Genomic DNA, 16,518 nt, shown 5'->3' with positions numbered 1-16,518 from the left:
GAGGGAGGAAGGGGCAGGGTTGCAGCAGGCAGCCGTCTTTGTCGTCGCGGCGGGCGGCCCGCCGGCGGCGCCACAGCGGTGTGCCCAACACTGGTTACCACACCCCACAATTCAACCAACCTGCATAGCTCATCAAAAGTCTGTTCTACCTATCAGTAATGCAGGCCTCCAGCCTTGCTTAAGGCCAGGACACTGGATTCTACTCGTGACGGCTGGTGGCCACACGAACGCGGTGGCGGCAGCGGTCGGGCTCCCCAGCCCACACAGCGACGCTCCCCCGCTGCATTCAGATGCGGTTAATGTGTCGCTGGGGTTCTCCAGAGGCCCGCAGCACACCTCTCCTTGCACACGACTCCATTGCCAGAACTCCTCGGCCATTGATTGCGGCGCTCAGTCCTCTGCAACCCGGAAATTGCACTTTTTGATGTTTTTTGTGGTGTGGGAGGGGCCGCAGAACTGAGACTGCCAGAAGTGTTTGGGGTCGTGCATGGGGGCGCCCATGGGCGGTTGGAGGGCGTGCAGGGCCGGTCCGCGCCCTCCAACACACTTCTGGGAAGGTTGAGAGTGATCAGGGACAGCGGGAGGGTCAAACGGCCCTGAATGTGAAAGTTGGTTCGGAAGCCTAATGTCCTCGTGCGGACCTTGCTGCCTGCTATAAAACATCGGCTATCTCGACGTAGGCTGGCTGGGTGCACAAGGTGGAAGGGGCCGTGGTGCCGACATCTGGCGCGCCACCCGCCATCTGGCCATTCTCCCATGCATGCATGTAATCCCCTGCATTTCGCCTTGTTGGTCATTCTCTCCTAGTGCCCTTCCTTAGAGACTGCCCTCTGCAGTCAGATGTAAAGCCCTTCTCTCACAACAGTCCTCTGAATGGGACCAGCGAGTGGTTGAGGCTGGCTTGCCTACAGCTCACTTGATCGGTTGGGCGAACTCGTGCTTCAAGCGCGCATGGGCGGGTGAGTCATGCAGCTGTTTGCAGGGGTATAGGCGCTGCTTGACGCGACAACTTCCCTGGGCCTCTGCAGGCCCGATAGCCGCCGCCATGTTGTTGGTATGACAGCGGAGAGTCGGGGCGGCCTGCCTTTAATTGACCTGCGACAGGATGCGCGTCGGGGCGGCGGCGGCAGCGGCAGTGCCAGCGTAAGCTCCGCTGCAGCTTGGCCCATCCTCCACCGCTGCTCCTTTGCCGCAGCAGCCCTCCTCGCCACGGTTGTGCTGTCGTCCATGACCCACAACCACTGCGCAGTGTTCAGCAGCAGCGAGTTAGTGGTGGCCGCGGGCGCGGCCACCTGCGCCGCCGCCTCGCCCGCCGCCTGCGTGCCTAGCACCGGGGACCGCCGCCGACGGCCACGCGTCTACATGCTGGCCAACAACCCCGCCGCCAACGCCACCTGGGGCAGGCTGCAGATAGGGAAGCAGGACTTGGTCGTCATGTTTAACCTGGCCAACCCGCTGGCCCACTTTGACCACGTGCCGCCGCAGCAGATGGTCATCTTCCTGGGGCAGCAGCTCATGCTCAAGGGCGTGATCAACGAGGAGAAGCTGGGGGAGCTGGCGCAGCGCTTCCAGCGCATCGTGTTTGTGACGTGTCAGCTGGCGCGCCGGATTGGCGACGGCGACGCGCTCCTGCTGCAGCAGCTCCTGGCAGTGCCCCACTTCGAGTCCTTGGACTACAAGTCAGACTTCATAATGTGGGTGTGGAGCGACTACAAGTTCAGCAAGATCGTGAAGCTGCCCAGCACCGGCTACATCACGTACAAGTACTTCCAGCGGTACATGCCCACCCACGACATCGTGCTGTTGGGGTTCAGCGGCGAGGGCGACCCCGTACACAACTGGCAGTTCGAGCAGGTGTTTGCCGACAACTGCGTGCGCCACATGTAATGCGCTGCGCCAGCAAAATGACTGCACCTGACGTGGGGGCTGCTGGTGGCACACCTCACATAGCGTAGGGGTGGGGGGCGAGTAGGTGGCACCGTCACATAGTGTAGCAGGAGGTTTCTCTGCTAGCTCTATTCTTGATATCAGCCCTGTTTGATCTGCTTTGATCGGTTGCCTTGGTTCATTTCCTCTCTTTCTAACCGGGGTCTTTCCTCTCCGCTGCTGTGGTTCTTACCTGGTGTCCAGCTGCTGTCTGGCAAGCTTATCTCTGTAACACAGCACGCTCAGCTAGCGGCTACAGGGTACAACTTTGCAGATGCGTGGTGCCTGCCGGTGGACAGTGGCAAATTGTGTGCTCGGTGGCGTTAGGTATCGCGCACCAGCCAGAGGGGCTGCCAGGACCCTTAGCTGCCAGTGCAGCTGTGTCCACCCAACGGTGGTGGGGTTTTGGGGCGGGGGTGGTGGGGCAGCTAAGCGCGCTGGCACTTTAAGACGTGCCAGCTACCTTATCTGGATATTCGCAGCCGCATTGGAGAGAAATGGAGCAGCGGCAGGGCGAGAACAGGGCGCCAACCTTGTCCAGGGAGGAGGAAGGCAGGGCGGATGGGCGCACATGCGGCAAGCATTCTCGCTAGTGCGGGTCTCATTTGCTTGCAGTACCTCGGTGTTGCGCTGCCTCGTTTGCCTGCGAGACCTCACCATGCAAGCCCACGCGTCTCTCCACCGCACTGCGCGGCCCCAGCGGCACGGCATGCAGCCCTCTCGGGCCACAGGAAGCCCCGCCTGGCGCCCGGCTCGGTGCCCTGGGGCGCCGCCGCCGCCGCTCCCGACAGCCCCCTGCTGCCGCCGCCTGCGCCACGCGGCAGCAGCACCCGCTGCCGTGCCAGCAAGCAGCCAGAGCAAGGCTTCTTCGGCCAAGCCGACCCCAGCGGTGAGCGGCAGCATGGTTCCTGCCTTGTGTGCATTCTCAGGCAGCCTGCTGCCGCCTGCAGCCAGCGGCTCCTCGGCCCGCCTCCCCCGACCTGATCGCCGCCGCTGCCGCCCTCGCCTGCTGCAGCCCAGGTGCTGCCTGTGAAGAGCGGGCTGCCTGGCGACATCACCAAGCGCAGCAAGTCACGCTGGGAGTCTGATTTCATTTGGAACAAGGTCGGCGGGCGGATGGGCGACTGGTGGGGAGAGGCGAGAGGTGGGAGGTTGATGTTGTGCTTTGGAGAAGCAGGGGGTGGATGCAGCAGTGGGAGAAGCAGCAGGGAGCAGCAGCAGGGCGGAAAAGGTTGCCTGCCTCTGCCTGGCCCCCGTTGTGCCGCGTGCCCGCCGGCCTCGTCGCGCCTTGCATATTTTGCCGGCCTCGCATGCGACCGCCCACCCTCCCTCCCTCCCTTCCCTCCTGGTGCTCCTTGCGCAGGACTGGGCCAAGCAGCTGGACTATGAGGAGAGCCTGCGCAAGCAGCAGGAGGAGGGGGAGCGGCTGCGGGCCGAGGGCGACGGCGGCGGCGACGGCAAGGGCTTCCTCAGCCTGCGCAGCAAGGTGGACCTCAACAGCATGGATGTGGACCTCAGCCAGCAGCTGCGGGCGCGCAAGAGCAGCGCCGCCGCCGCCTCCTCCTCCTCCTCCTCTCCGGCCGCGCCCCGCCAGCCGCGGCCGCGCCAGGCGCCGTGGTTCGCAACCGTGCCGCCCACCCGCGTGGAGCAACGGCAGTGGCAGCGGTCGGGCAAGTTTTCGCGGAAGGTCGTGGCGGTGGCTCCCACCAACGAGGCCGAGCAGGTGCGGTATCACTGCCTGCCTGCCCTGCCCTGCCCTGCCTGCCTGCCTGCCCGCCTGCCTGCCTGCCTGCCTGCCCACCCACCTGCCTGCCTGCCTGCCTGCCTGCCCGCCTGCCCTGCCCTGCCTGCCTGCCCGCCTGCCTGCCTTGCCTGCCTGCCTGCCTGTTGCTGTGTGTGCCTCAGTCGGCATGGGCCCTCACCTTGCGCAATCCTCTCTACTGCTGACGCCGCGCCAGCGTGCATGCCCCGCCTCGCCCCGCCCTCCCCACACAGCCGCGGCCAGAGAGCCGGTCGCAACCGCCCCCACCTTGCGGCCGTCCCGCCTGCCCAAACCCTGCACCCAACCTGCCTGCCCGCAGGAGGCGCTGGATGCCAAGGTGGAGGCTGAGCGGCGTCGGTACGACGAGCTCAAGGCGGAGGCTTCAGGCCTGGGCCTCGGGCCTCACGCTGGCCTGCCTGGCCGCCAGCTTCGCCTTCTACGGCAGGTGGGCAACCATGGGGAGGGGCTCGTCTTGAGAGCATTGAGGGGCTCATCTTGAGAGGCCAGCCTCACACCTCACCCCGGCCGCGCCGCCCCGCGCACCCGCGCACAGCGACGCACTCGCACGCTCGCGTTTGCACACCAGCTCAGCCGCCTGCCGCTGTGCCTGCCGCCTGTGTGTGCAGGGACGTGGCCGCCAGCTACGGCGTGGGCGCCCTGGGCGGCCTGGTCTACCTGCGCCTGCTCAACCGCAGCGTGGACGGCGTGGGTGGTGGGCTGGCGGGCGCGCTGGGCCAGCAGCGCCTGCTCATCCCCATCATCCTGGCCCTGGGCTACAACAGGTGGGTGGGAAGGGGGTGCGAGCGGCTGAGTAGGTTGTGTGCCTGGTTGTGTGCCTGTGTGTGGTGGAGCTGGCTGGCTTGCCTGTTTGGTGGCGGCTGCGTGTGGGTGTGGGGTGCGGCGTGCCTGGCCATCACAGCTTCTCGCGTGCAACAAGCGCTGGGCATGAGGATGTGATCAAAGCTTCTGAGAGGCTGACGAAGCATGCACCGCCTGTACCGCCGCCTGCACCGCCGTCCGTGCCGCAGGTACAACACGCTGGTGGCGGAGGAGACGGGGCTGACGCTGCAGCTGGCGCCCATGCTGGTGGGCTTCTTCACCTGCAAGGGCGCGGTGCTGGCCAGGCAGTCGCTGGCGCTGTTTGCCGAGCTGGCCTGCAGCGCGCAGGGCGGGCAGCGGGGCGGCGACGGCGCCGACGGCGAGGTGGGGGAGCAGGAGGCGGGCATGGGTGTGGCGTCGGTGGACCGGGCGTTCAGGAAGAAGATGCTCAACGAGATGTGAGGCGCCTTCTGCGCGTGGGGTGTGCCCCCAGGGCAGGTAGCGGTACCGGCCCTCGCTCCGCCTCGCAGCTGCTGCTGCCGTGTCCCCACCCACCCCACCCAGCCCTTCACTTATGTGTCTCTAATACTGTGAGAAGAGCGGCCGCCAGCTGCTGCCCGTGTCATATGCTTGTATTTAACTGAGGTCTCGCCAGGCCGTTGTTGCTCCACCCTGCTGCGTGCTTCTCCCCATTTTCCACCCTGCCGGACAATGCACGTGCTGATGGATCAACGCCGGCTGGCTCCCCTGTGAGCGAGTTTGGAGACTTGAATTAAAGTACACAGTTGCTAGAAATCCGAGGAAGACAAGCTGCACATAATCAAGAGGAGCAGGAGAGATTCAGGACACCACAAGTCCACGCCCAGCGGAGGCATTTGCTGCTCCCCCCAAGCGACGCGCCCGATGGGCGCGGTGGTTTGGTGGTGGGAGCGGAGCGGGCTCGCGGGCGGCTGGGAGCACGGGGGTGGATTGCGAGCAGCGGCCGCCCCTTGACCCCCCCGCCATGCCCTCAGCGCCCGCGGCTATGATTGAAGATGGAAAGCATTTCACACGGAGTCTGCTGCTGCTGCTGCTGGCGGCGCCCGGCGCAGTGGAGAATGTGCCAACGTCCAGCCCATCGTCCTACAGCTATGCCTCCTCTGACGGCAGGGAAGGTGGCACGGTGCCGCACCGCGGTGTAGGCGAGGTGGCACCCACGGTGGTGGCGCTGAACCCCTCCCCCGCCCACTGGTGGCCGCAGCCCCCAGCATGTGGGCGCCACCTCCTGCTGGTCAGGCATCTGCGGCCCCCAGCCGCAGTGCAGCCTTTGACCTGTTTGACATGCCGTTGGTGGTGCCTGCCTTCAGCATCCGGGACACAGTGTAGGTGCAGCGGCCAGGCCTGCCCCCCACAGCTGGCATGGTAAGGGTTGCCGGCAATGCAATTCATGCGTGCGCCCTGCAGCCGAGCGGACAGCACCTGTTACCAATGCGCCGACCGTTGCATCTGTTGTGTTTGGCGCAGGTGGCGGCATGTGACGCGGCCACAAACCCTCCCACATACAAGGTGGTGGTGTCCGGCAGCCACTGCCTAGAGCTGCCCGAGACCATGCTTGCACCACGTGTGTGACGGGCTGGCCCATTCTGTACAGCCCTGTATACTTAAAAAGCATTGTTTTTGCTGTAGGCAATAATGCTGGAATGCATTGGGCAATGTCATGTGAAAAAGTAGGTAATAAGGAACTAGAGACAGAGGCGTTGTTGCCGGCAGGGTAAGGGTGCCGGCGACTGAGGCCAGGGCTGCTGCCAGGAGGGGCAGGGTTATTGATGCTGCTGCTGGGCAGGGGCCTGCTGCTGCTGGGCCATGGTCTGCAGGATGGCCAACAGCCCTGCGTTCTAGCCGCACTTTCCTTCATGGCGGCTGCCATGGTCGCCAGCTCCTTGGAGGCGGCGGCGCGGCTCTCTTCCGCCGCCTTCCCGTGTGCCGCCTGCCCCTCCAGCAGTTTCAGGTGCTGCTCCTGGAATCGGTCGTTGCTGGTAAGGCTGGTGGCTAGCGCATCCACCAATCTCTCAGACTGCGAGGGACAGGGGCATAAAGTTGAGGACAGGGCAGCGGCCCGTGTGAGGCAGTGTGACCAGAAGGTAGGGCAGGTGCTGGTAGCAGAGGTACAGAGGTACAAGTGGGCCCGTTGAGCTGCCCACCTTGGCTTGGCGCTGCTCTTCAGCGTCGTGTCGGCGCTTGCGGTCCGCTGTGACACCCAACATGGCAGCCTCTCGCCCGACTGCTGGCTCCACAGCGCCACCGGGCTGCGCTGCACCACCTTGGCGACGGCGGCTGATTTGCTGCCGTGTGCCCTGGATCCGGGCAATGGGGTCACCGCTATCCTGCTGCGTGCCCTCCTGTTGAGTGTCCACCCAATGCTCCCGCAGCAGCGCATAGCAGCGGCGTGCGAAGACAGCGTTGTACTAATCTTTCTTGTCCATGCTGCCATTGTCCAACGCCGCCTTGAGTTGCTCGTCAGCTGCAGTAGAGGGGCAGGCAGGAAGCACGGCAAACCAAGCCAGCATGACGGGTGAGTAAGCGGCAGCGTGCGTCAGCGGCAGCGTATTAGCGCGTGGGCGCAGAGGAAGTGGGCGCAGGAGGCACAGGACGGTATGGTGCGGCACCAGGTGGCACCCCAGCGCCTGCAGAACTCACTTGTGCCCTCGTGCTTGGAGACGGTGGCTTGGACACTCTTCAGCTTGGCTGCCCTGCTAGTGAAGAAGCTGCCGATCTGGCTGCCTGTAATGTGTTCAGCACGGCCGCCCCAGCCTGCCATGGGGTTGGTGGCGGCAAGCTCCAGCGCGTCGGCTGCCAGCGCTGCGTTCAGCTCACCAGAGTTCCTCTGCAGCAGCATGGCAGCCCACAGGGAGGGTGTGGGTGAGATGGATGCTGGAAGGTGTAAGTGCGAAACTGGGCAGGAGTAGCTACAGCCCCCCATGGGGCTGCCCCCAACGCAGGTGCTTGGCACACACAAGCCCCCAAGCTCTCACAATGCCTACCCCACCCACCTGTGGCAGACCCGCCAAGGAGCCATTCGACAGCTTCTTGGTGCCGTTCCAGATGAAAGCTAGCTTGACCGCGTAAAAGCGTGCGCAGGCGGTGGAGTGTGCATTTGCCCCAGGCCCGGCACCATGGTTGTCGCCAGCGTCAACGTGGCTGCCGCCGTGTGCTCGTTCCCGAAAGGAAGCCGCCTCGGATGGCAGTGCGGAGGAAGGCACACCAGTAAGGGAACGCATTGCTGATGGTGCGGGTGCCTCGGCTGCGGCGGCACAGCCGGCGGCCTGCGTGGGTATGAGCAGCGAGCCGGGCTGCGCCAGCACGGCCATGCGCGCCCGAAGGTGCAGCTGCAGGCCCGGCTCGCCCTCTGTCTGCTGCAAGGCGTGCAACAGAGAGGCCTGGTGCTCAGAGGGGGTGACAGGCGGCTCCAAAAGGCCGATGAGCGAGGCAGCAGGGGCGGGCCTGGGGGCTGGTGCCGCCGCCGCCCTGTGTCATGCATGGGCACGACAGGCGGCGGCGGCAGTGACGGCGGAGGCTGCAGTGACGGCGGTGGTGGGCACAGCCGCGAGGAGGGCAACAGAAGAGAAGGAAGGTCCAGCGAGGCTTCGTCGGGAGTCGCCCCCGGCATGGCGGCGAAACCCAAGAAATTAGGGCCGCCAGCGAAATGCATGGTCGGTGTTAAACTGCCGATGGGGGTGACGATCCCACTTTGGCCCACCAGTGCACGGTTTTCACTCGCACAAAATCTGAAGCTTTCCAGGCCCTGGAAACCCCGGCAGGCCAAATTCATCAAAGGAGGTAAATGCCACTCTATTTGCATCCGCGGGGATGACTCGACAACGGACGTTTGGGTATTAAACTCGACAGCTGGAATCAAACTCTGCAGAGTCCTTCATTCGGATTGTCAACCACCTCAGCAAGCGCTGCACCATGGTTGCTGAGTACCCGGGGGCCAAACCATGCAGATTGTCTGGAATTACTGCTGCTCTGTTCCTGGTTGTGGGGACCGTGGTGTGGCAGCAGACGGGGCGGCAACCGGCGCGGTTGGCTGGGCAGCGAGCGCATACTGCGCCAACCGCCCCCAGTGTCACCGCCCCCGCCGCCGTCCACGGCTATGTGCACAAGCAGGGCACGGCCGACCTGCGCAGCTGGGCCATCCCCCAGAAGACCTTTCGGGCCGAACGGCAGCGGCAGTGGATGAAGGAGCGGGAGGCGGCGCTGGAAAAGGGTGAGGCCTAAGCTAAGTTGGGCCCTTACGCGGCCCCGCTGCGCGCTTCGCTCGTCGACCACCACTGCCTCCCTGGCTGTCAATGCGCGATGCGCTGATCCCACCTTGCAGGCAGGTTGCCGCCACCATTGCCTCTGATGGCGATGGGTGTCTGCCAAGTGTTTGTAAATCACGCTTATAAACTCATTTACATCCGCCACCCCAAGACCGGTTCCAGCAGTCTGCTTTGCCACTTCAACGGCTGCAATGGCACCGACCTGGATGCCGCGCATCCCACCCAAGATCCGCTGAGCTTCCAGATACTGAACGCGCTCGCCAGAGTGAGTAGAGGCGTGCATGCACGCATTGCAGGATTGTGCTTGGCCGATGTGCCCAGCAGAGTGGATGGGGCATAATGGTGTGCGAGTGGCTGTGTGCTCTCGCCCGCCCGATTCTTGCCTGCTGTGTGGCGCCAGCTGTGTGGCTGCTGATGTAGCAATCCTTTAGGCATGCAGAACATGACTGGGCGGGAGCTGAACAAGCTGTGGAAGGACTATTTTGTCGTCAGCTTTGTGAGTTGGCAGGGAACCACACAGGCAGCTCCAGCAGCCGGCAATGTGCATGGTGCTGCTACACCACCCAGTCCTGGTGCCCCAACAATGCGGTACCGCGTGCTGCAGGTGCGCAACCCATTTCAGCGTGCGGTCAGCATGTACCGCATGTTCATGCGGGAAGTGGAGCTGGGCGGTACCGAGGACCGCACCTACACCTGGAACCAGTTCTGTGCGGACCCGGCGGGGTTTGGGGCCAAGTGCGAGGCTGATGAGAAGTGCAAGACGTGAGCAGTGCATGGAGCGGGGGATGCAGAAACCTGTGCACACGGCAGTGGAGTGCACAGGCAGCCTCCACGAGCACCGGGCAGGCAGCAATCTCTAGTGGCTTGCAGCCCTGCCAGGTGGCATGCAACTCAACATATCCTGTCGGTTAGCGGCGTGCTGTCCACACCCTCTACTACCCCACCCCCATGTTCCCCCACGTGCTGCGTACCAATCACATCGGCGCGCCCCCCACACGCAAGCCATCCCGCCGTGCAGGAGAGGAGGGCAGAGCTACACATTCACCCACATGCAACCCCAGATGGACTGCATGGTGACGGAGGGCGGCGGCTGGGCGGTGGACTTCATAGGCCGGGTGGAGCACATGGATGAGGACCTGCAGGCGGTGCTGGATGAGCTGGAGCGGCGTCGAGAAGCTGACGTGCCGCCGGTGCGAAGCTTGGGCATGCGTGCAGGCAGCAGGACTGGTGCCGCCTGCTGGGGCAGGGTATGGAAGGTGGCGGCATGGCTTTGGAGCGTTAAGGGTGTGGCCGTGCTTGCGCTACAGACTGGGGCTGCCTGCCTGCGCGTTGCCCTGGCTGTTTGTTTTGCAGGTGAGGCCTTTGGAGAACGGCCTGAGGCACTACAACGAGCGTGGCTGCAACCACAGCAAAGAAGGTCGGGGCGGCAGCGGCGGCATGCGCCGCAGGGGTGTATGCATGCGAAGGGCGGGGCCCTGCCGCTTGCTCCACGCCCTGGCCCCCATCCCTTGGCCAGCCATGCTTCTGGCCTATGCCTGCCTGCCACACTCACCTGCTTGCCAGAGGCATGCCCCCATGCCTGCCTGCAGAACTAGAGCGACTGGCAGCCTTGGGCAAGCCCATGGCGAAGGAGCAGTACTGCGAACCCGAGCAGTACTATGAGGGCCAGCACGCGGCTTGCTTACGCGCCATACCGCACCACTATGCCAGCGATGTGCACATGCTAGGGTTTGATTGAATTGCAGATTGATTGTCCAATTCCGATTTTCCAAATTTACCATAGACAACTGCAGCAGTGGAAAAGCTGAAGGTCTAAAGGTGCAGTGGTGGATAGACGTGTGGCCCTGCAATGGCCGGGCTCAGGTGAGTGCAGGTGCCTGTTGCAGGTTGCAATTTGCGGCTCATCGCAGTGCAGCTTTCTGTGGCTGTCAGCTCTGCACATTGGCTGAAGAGGCGTTACGCATACACACAGCTGTCTCCATGCACTGGCCTGCACCGGCATCAAGCAAAGGTGTCGATGATTCCCAGTGATCGACTGGCAGAAATGCATTTGAAAGTGGTTGAAAGGTGTGGTCTGTGCTTGTTGGAGTATCTGTGAGTGCAATTACAGCAGCGTGCCAAGAAAGAAAGAAATTGTTTGTGCGAGCCCCACCAGCCTAGCTGGACACCGCTGCCTCTGCCGCGCCCACACCGTCGCCATCCGCCATGGCGCCGCCAGCGCCCGGCACCGGCGGGTAGGTCATGCTGGCTGGTCGCCCTGTGTCCACCAGACGCTGCTGCCGCTGCTGCTGCAGGGCCGCCAGCAGCTCCACATCCTGCCACGGCCCCGGCTCAGCGCTGCAGGATGGCAGCAAAGCGCACCGTGTGCAGGCTCTTAGAAAGGCAGAGCATCCCGACCGGACGAGCGCCCTGACCCCGGTAGTGCAGCAAACACGGCCACCTCTAGCGACGAGCCCAGGCCCTCGGCAGAGCGGCGATGGCAAGCCAGGCACCTTTTTTGTCATGTCTGGCAGAGAGCTTCACCCAGGGCCTCACCTCATGGGGGTTGCGTTGGAGCCTCCATAGCACTGCATCAGGTGCTCCGGAGCTATCAGCTGCAGCAGCTCCGCCTGATAGTCGGCGCCCAGCACCTGCAGCGGGCCAGCAAGGGAGGCCCCGTTCTGGTGAGACGGCCCGCAGCTTGGCGGCCGCTTGGCGGCGGCAGCCAAAAGCTTCTGCTCCGCCGCAGCACATGGCATGCACGGCAGATTGTTATGAGCCGCTTGCGATTCCTGTACTGTCAGACGAATGGAGGCGCATGGGAAAGGAAGGGCAGGTTTCTGAATGGCTTGGCTTGAAGGAGGCTGGGTTGAGTTTGGTTGGACCCACCTCGATCTTGACCTGCGTGCGCGCATCCAACAGGTACTTGATCATCGACCAAATGACCCTGCAGGGCAGAGAGGCAGGTGCGTGCACAATGATTGCGGGCCGATTGGTAAAGGGCAAAAGCAGCGGCGGCCCACGCCAGGCCAAGCGCAAGCAAGTGCAGCATGCCAGAGCTGCGCAGCAGCTGGTAGGGCTGTGCTGGGCGAAAAGATGCCACATGCTGCCCTCTCCAAAGCGCTGCTGGATGCGCACAGAGCTGCGCCCACCTGAAGGTGGTGGGGGCGTTGATGATGACACACTTCCACATGAGCTCGGGGTAGTAGTCCTGCAGGTGGAAAGACGAAAGGGAAAGAAAAAACACATCTGAAAGGGGCTCAGGGAGGCCGAGGCACGCACTGGGTAGCAGGGAAGCAATGGCACGGAGCTGCATGTAGGCTCTGCTGGAATGAGGGCATTGCCATCCCTGCCTTTTTCTGCTACCTGCCTGCCACAGCCACCACTCCACACCTGCACTCCCTGCCCCACACCCCCTGCGGCCCACCTGGTCGATCTGCATGATCGTGGCCATGATCTTGCGCACCTCCCCCGTGATCGTGCTGATGCCCACGCCTGCGCCGGTTGTGGGGAGGCACAGGTCGGGCCGAGGGCTATGGGCTTTGTAGCAGCAAGCCCGCCACTTGACGGGCGGCCCGCTTGGGACAGGACATGGCAGCGGGCCCCAGAGAGGCAAGAATAGCAAAGATAGAAATGGCTGCACGGTGCTGACCAGATGAGGCCAGCAGTGTGCAGCAGCTCGATTGCCAGCAGGCCCACCAGCACCCCCCCGCGCCCACGGGCCCCGCCAGCAAGCCCCCAGTCCAGCCCAGCCCAGCCCAGCCCGGCGCACCATCCATGTCGATGACCACCAGCGACTGCTCGTGCAAGCGCCCCGCCGCCAGGCTGCAGGAGGGGGCGATGAGTCGCCAGTACCGTTCCTGCTGCTGCAGTACACCAAGAGGGGGGCAGCAGCAGCCACCCGGCTCAGACCAGCGTGCAGGTGCCCTGCCCGCTGGGCATGCCCACATGTGCACTGCCTTGCTGCTCCGCGCCCTGCCCTCCTGGCCCCCAGTCCCAGCAGGAGCCCTGCCTGCAGGTGGTCCCGCACCTGCAGGTGGTACCGCACACAGCGCTCCATCGTTGTGAACTTCCACAGCTGCGTGGTGTCAATCTGCACATACGGGACAGATGGGCGCCAAAAGAATAAAAAGGGAACCAAAGGTTGTGGCGAACAGTCGGTGCAGCACACCACCACCACCACACCACCACCACAAGACTGTTTGCTCTGCGTACAGAACAGCTGCGTGCACCCTGGCTGGCTGCCCACCTTGCCGGGCTGCTGCACGTACACGGGGCGCCCCGTGCGGTCCACGCCATAAAAGGCTGCAGGCAGCAAATGAAAGCATGTCAAGACAGGGGGGAGGGGCAAACATGGGAACAAAGAAAATTGCAAGGCTGGGCCTGCCGTGTCACCCGGCCCACCATCCGGGCCCACCACCCCAACCAACACACCACACCTTCCGGGTACCACTTTGAAAACTCCTGTCGCTCATGGAACACAAAGTCGGTGAGCACTGCAGCATTGGGGGCAGACAGCGGAGGGCGAATGTGTGGAGAGCAGTGCCTGCATACCCAGTGCGGCATCTGTGTGTAGGGGTGGCCGGCAGGGAAACCAATTCTAGGAACAAGGAGGATTCAAACATGGGAACATGGGAATGGGTCGCAAGGCGAGGCTGCCCAGGAATGATACACGGCGGGCAGTCTGCTGCATGCTGGTGCCTCCTCAACCCCACCTGTGTCAACCTCCGCCCCCTTGCGCCACTGCAGCTGCTCCTGCACGCAGCAATAGCGGCAGCGCGCCCACCGGCAATCGTGGGATGCTGCCGGCATGCCTGGGGCTGTGTGGCATGGGGCATGACAGCCAAGCCTGGTCTTCAGCCACCACATCGCCCTCCGCCCTCCAGCGACCACCGCCGCAATGTCGGCAGCCTCCATGCACCCTCCAGCTTCCAGCTGAGCACCAACGGCCCATGCGCTGCCAGCCACCAGCTGCGCACCAGGAACATGAGCTTGGCTTTGAGGATGTTGTGCTTGCGGGCGCGCAGGAAGCGGCGCAGAACAGAATCCTCTGCGGCAGCGGCAGCCAGGGCAACATCTGGTGTGTGACGGCAAGCAGGAGCAGCGTGCGGGGGGATGCAGCTGCAGCAGCAGGCGCCGCAGTCAAGCATGCAGGATGAGTGGGGGTGGCGGTGGCATCTCACCCCATTCAACCGCGAGCTCTCCAGCCTCCAGCTCAACCTCATCCCGCAACTGCTGCACCAGCGCCGCCTCCTGCAAGACGCACACAACATGGAGGGCCAGGTGAGGCAGGCAGGTGACAGCATGGGCATCAGGGGGGCAACAAGAGGAGAGCATGGAACATGCAGCAACTGGAGCTGGTTGGTGGGATAGCACGCCAGGAGAGGAGTTCGATGCGCAGGCAGGCGGCAGCGGCGTTTCTGGCCTGCTCGAGCGTCACGCCCCACATGGCCTGGCATTCGGCATCGTCGTCGGCTGCGAGGGCTGCCATGGCGGGTGCGTGGCGTGGGCTGGTGCCGGATGCGACTCCTGTGGTGGTGTCTTTGCCTTTCTTACGGGTCAGGCGCTTGGTCAGGCTTTTCATGCAGGAATGTAAGGTACGCCCTGCTTGGTGCCTGCATTCAGCACAGGATGCTGCTGGCTACTAATTTGCTGTTTGTTCAGCATGTTTGCTGCCAATCTGGAGCGGAGCCGCTGTACCCGCTACCACCCGCCACCACCCGCCGCCGCCAACGGCTTGTGTGCACGCGCCGGCATAGCAACACGATCCAAGCGCCATATGGGGATACAGGCATCGCGCTTGTCCTTGGTACGCCTTGCCCAGCCCCCCTTGCGTTGATGCTGTGCAATGGCGGCTGTGGGGAGGCCCACCATATGGGCGATGGCAGCGCGGCCCTCACCTGTGGCTGCAGCCACCACAAGCTGCTGCTGCTGCTGCTGCACCTGTTCTCAACTTGGTGCCAAGTTGCCAGCAGGTGAGTGAATGGCAGGGCACCAGATGAGCTGATGTTGACGCAGCAAGGGAGTGCTTCTGCCCTGCCTCCAATCGCAGCCGAGGAAGGGAAGCAGAGACAAAAGGAGGGCAGGGAGGAAAGGCTTCGACAGGAATGCTTCTGAGTTGACTTTTTCTCAAGCTGTGGTGTTCCGATCCCTATTACGCCATGCCTCGCGCATGTGTATCATGCTGATGCTCCCAGCGCTGGGCAAAGGTGGCACCCGCGACGCATGTGCGGGATGCCGCGGGGCGCCTGCCGCCGCATCGCCAGCTCCTGCCAATTCAATGAAAGTTTGTGGCAGCCGGAGTTGGCGATGTCAGCGCAATCAAGTGCTGCGATGGTGATGCCAACAGTGGATGCAGGGCACATGGCCGCTGGTAAGTCGGCGAGCACCGGCGCCGTGCGCAGGTAGGTCTCTTTGCCGCGGCCTGCCAAGAGCGTCACCAGTCCTAGTGGCCGGTGCCTGTCAGTTGAAGAGTGATTATATCATTGCAGGATGGCAAGACCGATGCGGGTAAAGAGAGAAGAGTTCCTGGGCGGCGGCTCGACGGCGGGTGCTGCCCGCAGCACACAACATGGAGCTCCCAACAATGGCCGCCTCCCCTGCTGGACTTTGCCAATCGATTTTCATGCACATATTGTCTTCATCTCCTGCTGATCGGTGATTTTGAGTCGTTTGCAAAGCTTTCATAGGCGGTGTCCAGTTTGTTGGGGGTGAATGTCGGACGCACATGGGCGGGTGAGCCTGTCTCTCTGCACCATGTTGGTGCATGCGTGTCTTGATGGGAAGGGAGGGGAAGGTTGTGATGCAAGTTGAAGTCGCTCGCCGAGCCTCCCTGCAGGCCTGACAGCCGCCAACATGCTGCGGCGGATGCGTTATTACCGGAAAGAGCACAGCAGGCCCCACACGGTCTGTGCCCGGATGCCGCTCGCCGCAGCGGCGGCGCCGCCGCCGGCACCGAGCCTTGCTCCATCCTGCAGCGACACCCCGTTGTTGGAGCAGCGCTTATCGTCATCGCGCTGTCGGCCCTTTTCTACATGCACCGCCCGTGCGACGGCAAGCGGGGCGCCCAGTTTGTGCTCGCTGCTGGCGGCGACACCCGCAGCGGGACCTCGCCGCCCGCGCATGGGCCTAGCACCCTGGACCGGCGACGAGATCGTGTTTATCTGCTGGCCAACAACCCCAATGCAAACGTTACATGGGACAAGATCAAGGTCAACGAGGGGGACTTTGTCGTGATGTTCAACCTGGCGCTGCCGCTGGACCACTTTCGGCACGTGCCGCCACGCCAGCTGATGCTGTTTCTACGGCAGAAGGCGTCCTCCCAGGGCATCATCAGCGAGGACCAGCTGGCTGAGCTGTCTAAGTCCTTCCACAAGTTTGTGTTTGTCACGTGCAAGCTGGCTCACCACCTCTCCTTGCAGCGCAAGGGCCTGGCGGAGCAGCTCCTTGCCTTGACCCATTTTGAAGTGCTCGAGCGCAAATCGCATTTCATGGCCTCTGTGTGGGCAACCTACCCCAACAACATAACCCAGATGCCCAGCACGGGATACATTACACAGCAGTACTTCCAGCGCCACCTGCCCACCCACGACGTTGTTTTAGTCGGCTTCAGCGGCGAGGGCGTGCACCTCCACGACTGGGAATTTGAGACAAAGTACTTTTCTGTCAATGGTGTGCTGCGGATGTAAATGCAACACCAGCCTGACACCAAATGACAGGGATTGCCAGTGC

At 63.4% G+C, this 16,518-nt stretch overlaps 5 protein-coding genes across 5 annotated transcripts; 2 read left to right on the top strand and 3 right to left on the bottom strand.

The window, feature by feature from the left end:
• Positions 1-2,423: 2,423 nt before the first annotated feature.
• Positions 2,424-4,969, top strand: CHLNCDRAFT_139147 (hypothetical protein; the record flags this gene model as incomplete). The annotated part of the gene is made up of 7 exons (XM_005844374.1): positions 2,424-2,461; positions 2,658-2,815; positions 2,942-3,030; positions 3,290-3,649; positions 4,008-4,045; positions 4,315-4,470; positions 4,717-4,969. 7 exons carry the CDS (start codon positions 2,424-2,426, stop codon positions 4,967-4,969), a joined length of 1,092 nt encoding a protein of 363 aa, XP_005844436.1.
• Positions 4,970-5,635: 666 nt separating this feature from the next.
• On the bottom strand, positions 5,636-6,750 carry CHLNCDRAFT_139146 (expressed protein; the record flags this gene model as incomplete). Its single annotated transcript, XM_005844291.1, has 3 exons — positions 5,636-5,646; positions 6,392-6,560; positions 6,688-6,750. 3 exons carry the CDS (start codon positions 6,748-6,750, stop codon positions 5,636-5,638), a joined length of 243 nt encoding a protein of 80 aa, XP_005844353.1.
• A 201-nt stretch (positions 6,751-6,951) lies between these two features.
• CHLNCDRAFT_139145 (expressed protein) lies at positions 6,952-7,382 on the bottom strand (the record flags this gene model as incomplete). The annotated part of the gene is made up of 2 exons (XM_005844290.1): positions 6,952-7,007; positions 7,184-7,382. 2 exons carry the CDS (start codon positions 7,380-7,382, stop codon positions 6,952-6,954), a joined length of 255 nt encoding a protein of 84 aa, XP_005844352.1.
• A 1,859-nt stretch (positions 7,383-9,241) lies between these two features.
• CHLNCDRAFT_139143 (hypothetical protein) lies at positions 9,242-10,546 on the top strand (the record flags this gene model as incomplete). Its single annotated transcript, XM_005844373.1, has 5 exons — positions 9,242-9,304; positions 9,413-9,570; positions 9,827-9,998; positions 10,162-10,225; positions 10,398-10,546. 5 exons carry the CDS (start codon positions 9,242-9,244, stop codon positions 10,544-10,546), a joined length of 606 nt encoding a protein of 201 aa, XP_005844435.1.
• A 793-nt stretch (positions 10,547-11,339) lies between these two features.
• On the bottom strand, positions 11,340-14,278 carry CHLNCDRAFT_54578 (hypothetical protein; the record flags this gene model as incomplete). Its single annotated transcript, XM_005844289.1, has 12 exons — positions 11,340-11,438; positions 11,677-11,734; positions 11,940-11,998; positions 12,215-12,282; positions 12,560-12,653; positions 12,818-12,880; positions 13,037-13,092; positions 13,227-13,283; positions 13,503-13,542; positions 13,767-13,837; positions 13,971-14,040; positions 14,228-14,278. The coding sequence occupies 12 exons, from the start codon at positions 14,276-14,278 to the stop codon at positions 11,340-11,342; spliced, it is 786 nt and encodes a 261-aa protein (XP_005844351.1).
• Positions 14,279-16,518: the final 2,240 nt, after the last annotated feature.

The sequence above is a fragment of the Chlorella variabilis genome (genome assembly GCF_000147415.1).
Source record: "Chlorella variabilis unplaced genomic scaffold CHLNCscaffold_23, whole genome shotgun sequence".
Classification (NCBI taxonomy): Eukaryota; Viridiplantae; Chlorophyta; class Trebouxiophyceae; order Chlorellales; family Chlorellaceae; genus Chlorella; species Chlorella variabilis.
The sequence above is the reverse complement of the archived record's forward strand: the minus strand, read 5'-3'. Positions and strand labels throughout refer to the sequence as shown.